This window comes from Hylaeus volcanicus, chromosome 5 (assembly GCF_026283585.1).
Source record: "Hylaeus volcanicus isolate JK05 chromosome 5, UHH_iyHylVolc1.0_haploid, whole genome shotgun sequence".
NCBI classification, from domain to species: domain Eukaryota; kingdom Metazoa; phylum Arthropoda; class Insecta; order Hymenoptera; family Colletidae; genus Hylaeus; species Hylaeus volcanicus.
Window position 1 is genome coordinate 18123986 of NC_071980.1, and position 16578 is coordinate 18140563.

At 35.7% G+C, this 16578-nt stretch overlaps 3 protein-coding genes across 6 annotated transcripts in view; 2 read left to right on the plus strand and 1 right to left on the minus strand.

Moving 5' to 3' along the window:
• The first annotated feature begins 375 nt into the window (after positions 1 to 375).
• Positions 376 to 3308, plus strand: LOC128876778 (WD repeat-containing protein 36). Its single transcript, XM_054123428.1, has 3 exons — positions 376 to 2008; positions 2101 to 2378; positions 2451 to 3308. The coding sequence occupies exons 1-3, from the start codon at positions 475 to 477 to the stop codon at positions 3306 to 3308; spliced, it is 2670 nt and encodes an 889-aa protein (XP_053979403.1). The 5' UTR covers positions 376 to 474.
• Positions 3309 to 3625: 317 nt separating this feature from the next.
• LOC128876779 (nucleoporin NDC1) lies at positions 3626 to 5591 on the minus strand. Its single transcript, XM_054123429.1, has one exon. The coding sequence runs from the start codon at positions 5357 to 5359 to the stop codon at positions 3638 to 3640; it is 1722 nt and encodes a 573-aa protein (XP_053979404.1). The 5' UTR covers positions 5360 to 5591; the 3' UTR covers positions 3626 to 3637.
• A 420-nt stretch (positions 5592 to 6011) lies between these two features.
• Positions 6012 to 16578, plus strand: part of LOC128876730 (ras association domain-containing protein 2) — a 106693-nt gene continuing 96126 nt past the window's right edge. For 2 of the 4 annotated variants that reach the window (XM_054123317.1, XM_054123316.1), the window contains exons 1-9: positions 6012 to 6393; positions 6887 to 6981; positions 7086 to 7216; positions 7291 to 7366; positions 7445 to 7585; positions 7658 to 8329; positions 8414 to 8696; positions 8788 to 9007; positions 9092 to 9155. In XM_054123317.1, the coding sequence (XP_053979292.1) occupies positions 6354 to 6393; positions 6887 to 6981; positions 7086 to 7216; positions 7291 to 7366; positions 7445 to 7585; positions 7658 to 8329; positions 8414 to 8696; positions 8788 to 9007; positions 9092 to 9152 (1719 nt within the window). In that variant the 5' untranslated portion in view covers positions 6012 to 6353 and the 3' untranslated portion in view covers positions 9153 to 9155. Of the gene's footprint in view, positions 6394 to 6886; positions 6982 to 7085; positions 7217 to 7290; positions 7367 to 7444; positions 7586 to 7657; positions 8330 to 8413; positions 8697 to 8787; positions 9008 to 9091; positions 13558 to 16578 lie in introns of those variants that run through there. The other 2 variants (XM_054123315.1, XM_054123314.1) reach the window with 2 other exon arrangements.

Here is a 16578-nt window from a genome sequence, read left to right on the forward strand (position 1 = left end):
GGTATTTACCGACATGTTGGTAATGTACCAACAGATATCGGTAAATACTATGAAATGGCGCCATCTGGCAGTGACAATTTGAACTATTCGAGGACAAACTTGAGCGTTTCCCAGATAGAGGTGCTGATCAAACTCGGAAAAATAGTTCGGAATATTCACCGCTAGATGGCTTTTCATTTGAGAGAAAATACTGGGAACTCACAAGAAAAATTTTGACAGTTTAAAAGTCTAAAAAAGAAGGGTAATTCCATAATGATATAATATTTTAAATAGAGTAGGACAATCCCTATATGCAAATTCCCGCCTCTAACTGATTTCCGCCAAAAAGTACCCGGTTGTACCTCTATGGAAAAGTATAGTTCGTACTTTCCAATATGGACGCACCCATAGCTGGTGTCTTCGAAGCATGATTGTGTATTTTAACCTAACTTTTCATGTGTAAACATTATTTTTTACGTGTAGTAAGACGAGACAATGGTGCACAGTAAAATATTTGTAAAGAATCGCGCATTAGGATATGTCAGTAATCACATTCCCCTCGTGACAAGATATATTGAGAGGCGGAAAGAGAATCTTATAGTAACATGCGTTGGAAATGCGTTTCACACGTACGGCTGTTCGCATTTTACACTTCTCAGTGTGTCAGGAACCCATCCAGGTGAAATTACGTGTTTGTCAGGGGATTCCTATCATATTTATACAGCATGTGAAAATGTCATCTATGCTTGGCGAAGGGGAACAGAGATAAAGCACGCTTACAGAGGTCACGAGCACACTGTGCATGCCCTATTGCCTTTTGGGCCACATTTAATATCTGTAGATGAAGGTAACAATGTTAAAGTGTGGGATATCAAATCAGAAGAGCTAAGTTTGGAACTTAACTTCAGTGACAATCTTTTCAAAATAACAACATTGATACATCCCAACACTTATATGAACAAAGTATTATTTGGAAGTGAACAAGGCCAATTACAGTTATGGAATCTCAAAGTTGTTAAATCAATTTATACATTCAATGGTTGGAGGACACCTATAACTGCACTTGAACAAGCTCCTGCAATAGATGTTGTAGCTGTTGGTTTGAGTGATGGAAGGATTATATTGCACAATCTAAAATATGATGAAAGTCTTTTTGAATTGGTACAAGACTGGGGCTCTGTGATATCTATTAGTTTCCGTACGGATGAGTATCCAATTATGGCCACAGGAAGTTTGGATGGTCATGTTGTATTTTGGAACTTAGAACAGCAGAAAGTAGAGAGTCAACTTTACAAAGCACATTTTGGTGCAGTGACTGGTTTAAAATATTTGCCAAATGAGCCACTGTTGGTGTCATCATCACCTGATAATTCTTTGAAACTATGGATATTTGATTTAGCTGATGGTGCTGGCAGACTTCTAAGAATCAGAGAGGCTCATGCAGAACCACCTACTGCAATTCGTTTTTATGGAAATGATGGCACAAGTATATTGACAGCTGGAAGTGATTCTTCATTGAGAATATTCTCCACAGTTACAGAAATATTAAATAAAAGTTTGGGCAGAGCCTCATTTAACAGAAAAGCTTCAAAAAAGAAAGGAAGGACTGCAGATGACCCTTTGATAATGCCACCAATAACTGAATTTGCTGCAGAAATTACAAGAGAAAAAGAATGGGATAATATTGTGGCAACACATTCTGGCTTGGGTACAGTTACCACTTGGTCTTATAATCAAGCAAAAATGGGAGAACACAAATTATTCCCAGAAAAATTTAAAGGCAATCACAATGTTGTAGCAAGCAGTGTATGCTTAACAAAGTGTGGGAATTTTGTTGTTATTGGTTATAATACAGGCCATGTAGAAAGATTTAATATACAATCAGGACTTCACAGAGCTACTTATGGTGATGATAAAGGTGCTCATAAGGGTCCTGTAAGAGGTGTAATGGTGGATCCTTTGAATCAAACTGTTGTTACAGCTGGAAGGGATGCTTTCATAAAGTTTTGGGATTTTAAGCCAAAAAAAGGTAGATAAAATTTACTTGGAATGTTACAAAGAACAATGTTATGTTCCTCAACATGTTCTTGTAAATTCAATTCATTATGTTATAATTTCAAGGAAACACAGAGCCAAGAGCAAAACTAGCAATGGATGAACCAGTTGAGTGGCTGAGGTATCACAATGAAAACTCTCTGATAGCTGTAGCATTAGAAGATTTTAGTATTGTATTAATTGATCTCGATACAAGACGAATTGTACGACGTTTTGAGGGACATCAATCGCGAGTAACAGATGCGTGTTTTAATCCAGACTCAAGGTGGTTAATAACAGCATCTATGGATTGTACAATATGTACATGGGATATTCCATCTTCAAATCTAATAGATATTTTTCAGGTATGTATTTGTGGACATTTGAATTTTAAGTCTATTATTAGTACCATATATTATCGGAATGTGACACTTTAGGTTCCAGAAGCATGTACATCTTTACATTTTTCTCCGACGGGAGAATTCCTTGCCACGACGCATGTATGTAATGTTGGGATATATCTATGGTCAAATCGAACTCTTTATTCTCATATTTCGCTGAAAGCCGTAAACAGAGATGATCCGGTTCCAATGATCGGTCTTCCGAACACTGTAGTAGAGGTTATCGATCTCGATATGGACGATCTTAAGATTGAATCAGAGCCTGACTACGTTTCCCCACAACAACTTCACGATGACCTTATTACAATGTCCGGGTTAGCTCATTCAAGATGGCAGAACTTACTCAACATAGATATCGTTAGAAGAAGAAACAAACCAAAAGAACCACCCAAAGCACCAGAAAGTGCCCCCTTCTTTTTGCCAACGATTCCATCGTTAGAACTCAAATTTGATTTCTCAGACGTCCAAAATAAAGACACAAACAAAAAATTGATGACTCATCCGAACCTACAGAATCTTACGATTTTCAGTAAATCCCTACTATCTGTCGAGAACGACAAATTTGAAGATATTTTTGAAAAATTGAAATATATGAGCCCGAGTTCGATCGATTTCGAAGTTCAATCGCTATCGATCGATGAAAACACGGCGAGTACCTTGTTGCTTCGTTTTATGAAAATGATACATTATATGATCAAACAGAAAACTGATTTTGAATTGGCACAAGCTTACTTAGCCGTGTTCTTAAAGTGGCACGGAACAGCGATAACAGAAACCGAATCGTTAAGAAATTATTTAAGTACGATACAAGAAGCGCAATCGAAAAACTGGTTTTTATTAAGAGATAAATTGTTTTATAATCTTAGCGTTGTACAAGCTTTGAAAAAAATGTAATATATTTTGTGATAATAAAAAAAACGAGTTATTGTTTTATATGTTAAATGCGCGCTGAAGAAACACTAATTTTATGGAAAATATCTGATTTATTATACCATTTTACATATTTAAATTTAATGATATCACACTTAGAAAATACACTATACATTTCCAACTTGCAATTATTCTTTCAATAAAAATTCGTATCTTACGTTTAATGAGCTATACTACTGTGATTCCAAAAAAGACTGCAATCACAAATATGTGTACAAATATAATTAAAAAAATAATTGTATTTGAGTGTAGCAGTATATACATTGCAGCTCATAAATATTGAGGTACAAAAATTATTCTCTGTATGCAAGGAAATTGCATAACTGTTCCTTTGTTGCAGACTCTAGAGTCAATTCTCCAATATAAGCTTCAAAGTTTATAACAATTCTGTAAAGGCTTCGTTTTATTGCACCATACAAAGATCGAAAAATTTGTTGAATAAATTTCTCTTCCTGTGTTTTTGCCATAATATTTGATTTTTGTAATTTATCAAGAGCTTGTTTCAATGTAATTAACGTAGTAATTACAAGCGGTAAATCCTTTTGTGCGATCCCGTAGGAATCTTCGCTTATTGATGATACAGATAAGGAAGACATTGCTTCAGCAGCCCAAACAATTGATTGTCCATTAAATAAAATGTGACTCACTTTGCCACCTTCCATTTCACCAAAGATGTAAGCAATAAGAGGTTTAGAAAGCAAGTATATGAGAAAATTGTTCCACTTCGTTTTTATGAATTTTTGAATAAATAATTCATTGTCATCATCTTTTTTTATATCAATTTGTTGAGTAGATGTTAGTGTTTCCTCCTTTACTAAGCTGCGCATGCGGTAAACGTAGTCCTTCTGAAATATATTACCCTTTGTTATCACACTTGTGTTTGGTACACATGATGGTTCTGGAATTTTTATGCATGCTGCATTAAGATCATCAGAAAATTTCTTCATATATCCAATACATTTTTCTACAATGCAGTTCCAATTGTAAGGATGACCACCAGGTTGACTCAATGTAAACAATATGCTTCTTCTTGCCTTTTCCTTTTGAGCCACAGTGACTAAATCCAAATAACCCAAGTGCTGCATTATTGGTATTTTGTCCATGGACAATGCTTCAGGAAGAGTTACTCCAGAGTTGTCAGTATTAAATACATTGCTTTGTTTAAATTCAAAAGGAACCCATTCAGTCAAATGCAGATTAAATAATAAATAAGTGCTGTCAATCGCCAACACAAATATCAGTTGGTACAACCACAAATGGAAGATCAATGGCAGATTTATTAATCTAGGAATACTATTCAATGGTTCACTTTCCAATTCTGCAGATGCTAAGAATAATATCACAGAACGACAATAGGAACCCATGAAATAATAAACAATTAAGTAGTATAATGTTGGCCACACACATTTAGCCATTAAAGATGGTAACAGTGTGCATAGTTCTGTTTTAAAACGATAGAACTTTGACATGGGTATAACAGGAAATTTTAAGTAGTTCACACGGAGTATGCTAATCTTTAAGAAAAAGTATAGTCCACTCCAAAATCCACTTAAGAACAGAAAATAATGTTCTTCTATAAGGCATGTCCCATAGACTATGGTGCATTCTCTCGTTAAAAAGCTGTATGTCCCTCCTTGAACTGACAAATGCAACCAAACAAGAAGGCCACCAATGATGATGTGCAGAGCACCCAATAAGATGTTTTGAGACGTGAATATTTTACGAAATTTTGCGAATCTGCTTTTCAAGTAAGGCGGAGTGTTCGAGTAACTTTTACTACAAATAATTCCTTGGAAGAAGGTGACAGTAGCGAGAACGCAGAAATAACTCCACATTCGTAACGAGGTTATTGCTGCCCATGTGTTTTGAAACCACGATGCGTAGTCTGAGTTTAAATTCGTGATTAAAAACAAACATGACACAAGGAAAAACTGTACCGCTATGCTGGAGATTATAGCTAAGAACATCCTCTGCATCAATAATTCTTTGCATCCTTTCTTATTCGTCTGCATCATTTTCTTTACTTGTGTCGGTTAACCTTCGCTTTCTTGATGAAACTTTATACACTGTACAAATCGAACTTCTATGAAATAAACTGATACACTGGGAGGTGTTTTACGAAAATGCAAAATATTACATTAACTTGTTACATATCTTCACCATTGCGACTGTTATATATGCATTGTTATACAATAACAAACGAAACACAAACTTCGAAAAGCCGGTATATGCATTTTCCGTTACGATAGGTACATTCGGAAAGCCCACCGTTCACTGAGCCGCTCATTGAGCGGATCTGGTGGCGCCATCGGCGGGAAAACGCCCAAGTTTGTAGTAAAAAATGGAGTGTCGATAAAAGATCGATAGCTGCATTCAAATAATAAAAATAAATGATACATTTTTGCATGAAAACGATAAATTGGACATAGTAATATATTAATATTGACATATTAATATATTATATTGTTATAAAGTAAAGAATTTATGATAAATAAAGAATAATTGCTTAAAAAATATCAGTGGCGGGATCTTATAAAAACAGCGGGAACTATTTCGACTACAAACTTGGGCGTTTCTCCACCGATGGTGCCACTAAATTAGTATTAATATAATTCAGTGATTGGCTGTTACCAGAGAGTTGTGTTATAATTATGTGGGATAGATTCTTAAGCGCAATTTGTTTTTTCTTTCGAAATATAAGCGCTTGCTTGTCACGTTTTTATTGAGTAAATATTGTATTTATCGTCACGTGTTTATTGAGTTTTCTGTAGTTCTATTTTATACCCTATAGATCTAGTAACGAAATGTAAGTCAAGTACTTGATACATTTTCGAACCCGAACAGGAACTATTCATTATTCAACGAAGGTTGCCTTACTAGTAACGTCTGTAACTATCCCGCATGTCATTTTCAATGCGCCTATATAAATATATAGTATAAACAAAATGGATTAAAGGTCCACAAATATTAGTTTTTGTTATTTTATGGAACTGTTGATCGACCATCGTCATGTGGAAGTGCCATAAATGTGGAAAACCAGTGTACTTCGGTCAGTTCCAATCGTCGCATATATTAAAAAGGCGTACTAATTTTGACAAGTACCGTTTCCTGTCATTAGAACGAATTGATTTGTTTTTTTGTTTGGTTGAATGTCATGAAACTTGTATATTTTTCAAATATAAGGACTATTCGATAAATAACTTGTGCATGTATCCGTCAAATATTTCGTTGTTAATAAAAACATTATTTTTCTAACTAAAAGAGCAATGCAAACAATGTTTATTTTTTGTTGTCATAAATTGGCGAAGATTTCCATTTAAATATTAAAGAGAAGATGAATAATATGTGTAAAAGTTGTAGTACATTTGTATATTTTAGATATCAATCCAAATTAATAATGTTATATGTTCTCATTATTTTTAATTATGTAAATATTTAGTGAAATATGTGAAAAATAAAATATATTCTACCCTGAATGTACCCTACATTATAAAAGTATTTATGTAATTCGATGAAGCATTTAAAGAATTATATATCTTTAGCTGAACGTAAACAATCATTGGGATATGATTGGCATCCGGAATGTTTACGTTGTGAAGAATGTGGCAAACGTTTAAATCCTGGCCAACATGCAGAGGTGCAGTAATCTTTTACTCTAAAGTTACTGTTATAATGTCATAATATTGCTGATTTATTTTGAAATACAATTAAAGTGTATTTAATGTATACATTATTTAATAGCATAAGGGTGTTCCATATTGTCATGTACCATGTTATGGAGCACTCTTTGGACCACAATTATTTGGTCATGGAACAAGAGTTGAATCGCACACAAGTTTTGGAAAGAAAGAAGCTAGACCATCATTACCCAGGTATGGCATAGATTAAACATTAAACTAATTTTGTATTTAAAATCACTATAACAACTAAATTTCCTTGTTTTCAGATCTCACCTAGAGTCGAAACTGAAAGTTTTCAATCAATATTATGAGGGCAAGAGTGGGGGATTCAGAAGTCGCGAGGTGAAAACAATTTTTATTGCAGCTTTTGAATTCAGAAAAATATGAAGCAAACAGATAATTATGATTTGTTTCATTCAGGTTAATGGACGATTGATATTAGAAGGTGCACTCCGAATTTACTGGGGTGTCCGCGGAGTAATCCATTTAAAAGAAGACGATGATCAGCGTACAGTCGTTACCGCTCGGAATAGAAACTCGTGCAGACGCAGCGTTTCTGATGTTCGTATATGTAAGAATATGTGTCCAATATAAATTTCATAAATCACTATATCTTCTCCCTTTTTATAACAGAGTATAGAAGATGAGACTAAGGAGGATAATCCGGTGAAGAGTACACCCGAACAGGACACAGAAGCTGAAGTAAAATCTGTTCCAACTTCACCAGATCACCTTAAAAGTCTCACTTTGCCAATGAAATTAGATGTTAAAAATATGGAATGGGATGAATTGGATGAACTCCTTCAGGTCGAACGCAAAGTCGAAGACGGCAATAAATTATACCAGACGATGCCCGAAAATCTGCCGTCGATAAGTTCGCAAAACAGCGCGGACGCGTTACCGCTCTCTTCTCAATCCAGCCTGGACAAGTCCGATTCCTGTGAGAATTCAGAAACCAGTAGCCCTAATCATCAAGCCAACCGCGGGAATGACAGTAGTGTAACCAGTACACCAACGCATAGTATAGGTAGCTCTTCCAGTACCGATACACCTGTCTACCATGGAACGCCAAATCGAAACGGAACTCTTCGGAGAGTGGAGTATTTCGATAGTTTGGAGAAGAATATACCTGGGAACAGAACTATTAGCACCGACGACAGTTGGATAGAAAAGGGACTGAATCGATCTATGTCCGGACCAGACTGTCTTCAAAGACATCGAACGGATAGCGATACGGATTCCGTGAACTCTCTTCAATTTAGAGAAGACGACAACATGACAATGTCCACCGACAGCGGACTAGAGGTATGTAACCCCTCGTAGTAGGGATGGCGCTTGGAATGAGATAGTATTTCAGGATAACGCTATTTTTTCGTGCATTTATTTCAGTTGGACGGTGTAGTTTTACGACGAAAACAAGGGTCTACTGCGATTAGACGTCGCCCTGGCGGTCGACGGCAGTCCCGTAGTCGTTTACGACGTCGTTGTTCGATCAACGGACACTTCTATAATCGCGAGACCAGCTTTTTCACACCACCGCATGGATCTCAAATGTCCGTTTGGATCACGAGCCTAGTAAATACTCAAGAAGTTATCAATCTCATGTTGGACAAGTATAAAGTCGACGCTAAGCCGGACAATTTCGCATTATTCGTCGTCCGCGATAATGGCGGTGAGTTGAATTAATAATTTCAAAAGCATTCGAAATGACAAAGTCGTATTCTAAATCAATTAAACGAATGTTTTTTTTTTTGTTATTCTAGAACAAAGAAGATTAAGAGAGGACGAGTATCCTTTGGAAGTTCGCGTAGTGCTGGGTCCACACGAAAACGTTGCGCGACTCTTCTTGGTGGACAAACTGTCGACACCGGAAATCAGCTCTGACGTCGCGCAATTTCTTAACCTCTCTTTGGCAGAGTGTCATGGCATTTTGCAGCGCTATCATTACGAGGAGGAACGTCAAATTCTTGTACTAAAGGAGAAGTACGTTTCGATGACACATGTGTATCTTAACAATTAATGAGTGCAATAGAACTGACGTTCTATTGTTTTGTTTTAAATTTCCAGATATAAGGAGATGCGACGGAGAATACGACAAAGGATGGAAGAGCTGAAGGTCCGGCTGTAGTTAGTACGTATACTTAACGAATACTTGAATACCCATATCATTATTTTTCTATTAATCCACTCTTCAAAATCGTTCTTTTTTTTTTCCTTTTTTTATAAGTTATTCACTGTGAAAAATATTTGGTCGTTCTCAAGGTATGTATTGTATTAATGATACGTAATCCTTAATCCATGACTTATTTGAACATTCGAGCGTAAGAGTGGAATATATTGATTTACGTTCGAGTGTATAGAGCGATAACATACTAACATCTAGCTTAAAGACTTGTTATTTCATTATCGAGTTGTAATCATTATTTGCATCTTTGCTGCATTTATCTATACGTGCAGTTATTACCGAATCATTCAGTGCAATCTAATTAGAAATTTATATATCCAAATGACATATTTTTTAAGTCGACTGCGCCCTCTACGAGGACACGCGGTCATATTAGCTGTTGTTTAACATTACTTCGTCTAAATTGCCATTTGCTAATTGTTATGTGTACAGGATGGGGTGTAATTCGTGCTGTAATTGAAAATGGAATTTTTCTTTGCACTAAATTGATTCATAAGTCGGGGATAACATTTTTCTATTATAGGCTTTCATTTTGAGATAATCGGGTAATTAGATCGTCATTTCTCGTTAGACTTAATGTTTGACAAGGAATCATTCGCCTTCCAGCCGAGTCATGATTATTCTCCACCCTATACAACGCTTTCGATTATTTGCATGATCAGTGAAGACGAATGAAATCATTGTCGTAGTTTAATAAAAAAGGCGATAAAATATCTGTGTATTAGATAGACACCAATATTAAGTCAATTCACGATGACTTTCGATTGAAACGAAGAGGAATTTTTATGTATAATTGTCACTGTTTAGAATATGCAATTATTAACACAATGCTGTCCAACTTTTCACCGCGTGAGGACCGTGTTCTTCTAAATTTTGTTTTCACGTAGGTGCCAAAAAGAAATTATTGTATATTGAATGGAAATAGAATTTTAACGAAGAAATTGTTGACTTTAAAATGAAAATATTAAAGAAAACGTAACGTTTTAAAAATATATGTATATGTATATATCGTCACAGGGTGAGTTGTCTAACACGAGAATCGCAAATATTTATATTTCTTCTTGATAATAAAAAAAAAAAAAAGAATTCAAGAAAAATTTAAGCATTTGTAAGTTTCATCTTACATTACTCACCCTTTGTATATGGATGTATTGCCTATATGGAAATGGTTATAAACAATCGTACCTTGGGATACATTAGTTGGACAGCTCCGATCGAATCCATAGACTGTTATTATCCAATAGCAATTTCCGACAATTGTCACTGCCACAGTTGCTAGATTATTAACGAGAATTTCATTTACGATAGTAAGATAGTAAGAAAGGGATTGCTTTCAATATAAGTGAACTTCCAGAATTCGTTTCGAAAGGTGTTTCAATTAATCGAGTCACGAATAGTCCACAGTTTTTGAATGTAATTTTAGAAAATGAATTTTAATCGTACGGCGATCGTTTCGCAATTTTATTGCTGGTTAGCGATTCTGATTAATCGTAGCTATAACATAATCGCGTTCGTCACGTTGGGAACTTCTACGCGATCGACTTTAAAACATTCTTCCTGCATAACAAACGATCATAGTTTACTATGAAATCTATTTAGATTTCGATTTACGATCTAATTATTAGTGTAATTAAAATTATAACGCAATACAATTCAATACTTTCTTGACTAGATTAAGTATGAGTCGTTCTTGTGTTATTTTGTTTAATGATCTATTTTTTATGTAGTTTTTTTCTAAGCATTTTCTAATTTTCTGATTTTACACTATTGGGTTATAAAACATGAAATGTTCATTAGTTTAGACGGAAATAAAGACACTTCTCCCGAAGAAATTATTGATAAGTAAAACTTCGAATTTTATACAAGGTGGTTCTAAATTTTATATTTGAAACTGTAGTTTTTAAGAAAAGGTTGCTGGGAGATGAATCTAACGAGTATATCGAACATGATAAAATTTTATAGTCATTAGGTATTGCTTCATTGTTCTCAGACACTTTTGTGTCAACATAAAAATGTAAGTTAATCTTTAATTTAATTTTATCAGTTTATATGAAAATATTACAGAAGTGTCTTCAAGTGAATATTTCATATGTCACCACCCAGTGTGTAATTTCAATTGAAGCAATAAAAATTAACATGACCGTACCATGACCGACATTTATAAGATCCAGTTATTAATTGTAATTTAATATAATTTCGTTTTTAAAATATCTAGTAAAAATGATTTGTACGTTTATTAATTGAATGGTAACTTGCAAACACTATGGGGAATTGATCTACTAAGATTGTACCCACATGAATTAGAATGTTTAGTAAGTTGTTTAACGATAAGACCGCAGTGTTTCGTTGACATTATACGGCATTCCGATTTCACGCAAGAACGAACAATCCTGATGTATTTTTTGATGAATTTTTAGAGAATTCTTTGTATTAGAGTGTCTCGAAACGAGTGTTGTGTGATACAGTTTGCTAAATCGTGAGAAACCGTGGAAAATAAATATAGTGTTCTGTGCGCTATTGATCGGATCAAAATCAATTGGCTACTCAAGAACATGGCATGGCTATCCCCACCACAACTCTGCCTATTAAACAAAGAAGTGAACGAGTCTGTATTCACCACTTGCCTCGAGATATTCAGTATGTCAGAGTTTCTAGCAGCTGTTATGTATCTGAAAGACTTCTAATTTCCGTGTGTAGACGTGGTCCAGATAACTGTGAGTACTTATGCACAATTACGATTGTACAGTCACATACTTAATATCGCACAGTGTAAATCGTTTCTTTGTTCTCCCCTTGAAAAATGTGTACAGCAAAGGGAAAATGCACCTTTCAACAAAAAGGCGCAAGGTTCATTGTGACCTTTGTTTACGACAATAGATAGCGTTCGTGTAACCATAATTTTAAGCTAGTCACAGTTTTTGAATAGTCACACTCAGCGGGATGTCGCAAGAGCGTTAGCGATTCGAGTTATTTCAACGAGAAAGTCTGGTTTTATTTTAATAGAACATCTTTTAATAAAAATCGATGTTTTCTAATTTGATTATTTCTGTGCTAAACGTAAATTTAAATTTGTTATACATTTTTTCACGAGATATTCTTACGCCACACCTTATCTGTTGGAAGGCATTGTGATATATCGCCGCCTGAAGAGGCTAAGGAGATAAGGAAAGTTGAGTTCAGCCAGGGTAGACTAATGTCTGACCATAAGAGGAATGAAACTACTTCCTCGGTGGTCAGACATTGTATTGTACATCTTATGTCCATCAACGTTGGGCAGTAATGGATTAGGTTTTTATTCTTTTTTGTAATTGATTAATGAAATAATCATGACAAAAGGCATCTTCACAGTTATCTCAATTCTTATGTCAGTTTCAAAGCCTCTCGTATAAGTACATCACAAATTAAACTAGCGACTAATAGAATACTGCAAATATGAAAAAAAAATATATACATGTCGAATTGAGTAACCTCCTCCTTTTCGAACGCGGTTAAAAATGAATCAATTAGAAATTTCTACTTAAAATACTCGAATCGCAACGTAATCGCGTCGCGAAATAGAATCTGGATGCGCATCGAATCTTTCGCAGAGATGGCCGATATTTTATCCAGACAATAAATAACGAATGACGCTATTCCATGTTACAATGAACATTTTTATTTAACAAGTAACAATAATGTTTCATTCGTCATTCGAAATTTGTATCCAGAATTCTGGCCGTCTCTGATTCTCGACGTGTCTCGAAATTAATTTCAAAGACAAATAGATGAAAAGAGAGAGAAGGACGTGTGTACTGGGCCACACGAAACTAACCGTACATATTTTTTAACAGAATAGAACGCGCTTCGTTTGCCATTTTTTTATAACAGACATTCGCAGCGCGACGACGGCGCAATTGCGAAAGATTTCAAAGTTTTGTGAACTTTTCGCCGAGTCGCGTCGAGTGGTAGAGTTCTCCTTAGTTGTTAAGGCAGCTTATGCTAGCTATTAGGGAAAATCGTAATCGATATCTCGTAAGGACGCATTGCGATCAATAAAACAGCACTTTGTGTCTTTGTTTCCTCGTAATTCGTGTGGATGTTCACGTGAAGTTTTCGATAGAAAAATGGAAGTGAAGGGAACAAAGTACGTGTAGAATAAACATGGAAGAATTTCATTAGAGATTAAATAGATTAAAAATAGTCCGTACCACGATATATCGAAGCGAATGTTTGCAAAATCAGGCGATACTTGTTGCATCGAAACGTATCGAAGGTACGCTGAAAATCGCACGGTCCGAAATATGAATTATATGAATGTGAAATTGTAAAATATACAAAATTTGTATGAAATCGTTGAAAAAATAATAAAGTGATTGCTTCTTTTGTACGAATCCCTTTATTAACACCCTCTCGTCAAGATTATTCGTTGCATCGTTTCTGAATAAAATCATAATTATTTGATTAGTAAACACAATTACATAGGTGCACTTACCTTTTCATGTTTCACATATAAAGATAGTACAACAGAATTTTGAATCTAATTAGGAATTCTTAAAACGAATGATGCCTTCATTAATATTACACAGGGCGTTCACAAAAATGTGAGGACTTACCAATTTATGTTGACAACAATAAATATCTGGAACGTTAACTTTAAGTGGCTCCTTTGATCAGGATTCGAAACAAATGCTTCTTTTGCCTGTAAAACGTCGCTCTACAGGGTGCCTAAAAATAAATCGTTTCTCACCAGTGAGATTGGACAGAATGTATTTATTTATCTTTGAAGTACGTAGAGTAAAGTAGATCAATGCAATGTTATGAGTAGTATCGAGTAGTAATTGTCATACGAGTTGCTAGGAACGAGTATGTATACCCACAACACCGAGGAGCTCAGCCGCTCATTTTTTTTTTTTTTTTTTTGGTTTGCACGACACTGATATACATTAAACGTTACAAGATAGCAATAACGATTATCACCCTTGTTCATCGTTATCATTGACGTTACCATAATACCTTAGCCACAACTTTATTACATGACTTACATCTTTGGCATCGCTGATACCAGATTCAACAACAACGCGCGCTCATGCATACGTACACACACGCAACAATATCGTTTCCCGCGGATTTTCAATATAACGCGAAACGCGACATTAAATCGCTTAAAATTAGTAACTTAGGCTTTCTCTTATGCCAGTGTCGTCCAACTGGAAATCGGTCGATCGATTCTCTTTTTCCATCCGTCACGATTTTTCTAGTTCATCTGCGATCTGCTGAGTGGTGGGGGGAGGCTTTCGGTGGCCATGAGGGACCAATTCATACGTCGACTCATGATTCGCGGAATTCTACTATTGGAATAAAGGTGATAATTGAGGATTGTGAGATTTAAGGCGAAAAATGGAATAAATTGAAAGCTTCTACTAGAGCATATGAAACACTTTCTTCTCGAATATATGAAATAATATCCAAGAATATAAAACTATTGCTATTTTGGTGAAGCAACTTTTACCCGGATGAGTGAAACGATATACACCCTGATATATGATAAAGTAGAAGGAAATAGGACACAATTGATAAGTAAAATGAAATCTAGTGAAAAGTGAGATCGTCGAGGTTCGGAGCAGCAGTGATCGTTCCCTAGGAAGATCGTGATGGTCTAAAAAGAAGTTAAGCCCACTGTCGTTCATCTTTCATCGAATGCGCACCGGTCGAATCGACACATTTTTGTTTCCCTCGCGCCGGTGGCACGCCGGCCCATCGTCATCATCATCGTCCATTTAATCGAGGATGCCGCGGACTTGGCTATCACAAATCTGGCACGAACGAGCCTTACAAAAAATACAATACGCGCCCGCGACTTTTTTTTATCACAGACCAGCGCGCCGCCCGACATCAGCGTCCTGCTAATTACGCGTCGCTACCGCTTTGTTTTTTACCTCTCACCCATCCGTCTACGAAAGCTCAGGGCTAGGAGAGGTGGTAGGGGGAGCAGGTGGGAGTGATCTATCGGTCAACATTTATCGGCCATCGATTCGTCGATCGTCGACCACGGTGCAAGTCGAACGGCGTACTTGTTCAAACTTGCGTCGCGTCTTTGGATCGCTTTCCATTCTTTTTCAAACGATATCTGTATCGAGCTGCTAAATTAGAATTCGAAATTGGGGGTTGAAAGAAATCTCGAGAAAAAAGTGACGAGTTAATAACGTACACTTTGTTTTGGTGGTTTTGAGTACTCTGGAAAATCTAGGAATAGTATGTAGCTTGAGCAATTTTTTTAACGATACCAGAGTGAAGGAAAAATTGATTTTTTAATATAATTAATTCAAGAAAATTCTTACTTTATGTAGCGCTTTGCAATGGGTGTCTGTGGTCAGTAGTATAATCTGCAATTGACTCGACTTCTTTGCTGTTTGCTATTGCTGTTCTCTGTGTACACGGAATTATTAAATACCGTGATATAGTTCGGGTGTATTTACGATGGTAACTTGAGGAATATTGAAATTGCAACGGGGTGATTATTGCTAATATTGTTGAGTAACTCACTCAATTTATTTTTTATATCGAGGTGTTTATATTGTTCCCTTCATCAACCACTATACTCTTTAATTCTTTTAATAGATTCATAACTTCTATCTAATAGTTAAATTTAAAAGAAACTTCTCATGTTAAATGGGATTGTAAGAATTAATCTCGTGGTTCGGACTGATAAAGTAATACATAGCACGACGAGGTTATCTTTATTTAATACATAAAACATTTTCATTTCTAATTATTCCATCTATATCTTCAAATATAATTACTTTGCCACGTTCAGAAGAAAATACTAAGTGGTCGATAAAATGGGCATGGTCGCTAGGTTTTCTTCGCTCGTTAACAAATTAACAAGGCCTCGAATACAAACCACCGACACCAATTACACTGTGCACCAATAAAATTTGGAACAAAAAATCAAAAGAGAAAAAAAATATACATGTGGAATTGAGTAACCTCCTCCTTTTCGAAGTCGGTTAAAAATCCACGGAACTTCAAAGAAAAGAACAATAACTAAATAAAAATACTCAAGTGGATGGACGATCTGAGCAAAAATGGCCGCTACCGGAAGTTCCTTCGGGAGGAAAGGTGGAAAGAAGTGAGGGTTGCATTTCTGACCGCCGTTACAAGTTTCCATTAAAACCTCGTATGTGTGTGTGTGTGTATGTTCTTGTTTTTTCTGTCATTCTCTCACTCACCCTCTCTCTCCCTCTCACTCTTAACGATAACAATTGAATATGAATTAGAAAAATAACATTATATCGTAGACAACAATCGGTTACAATGTATATAATAATGTACCAGTAATTTTGTGTGTGTGTGTGTGTGTGTGTGTGTGTGTGTGTGTGTGTGTGTGTGT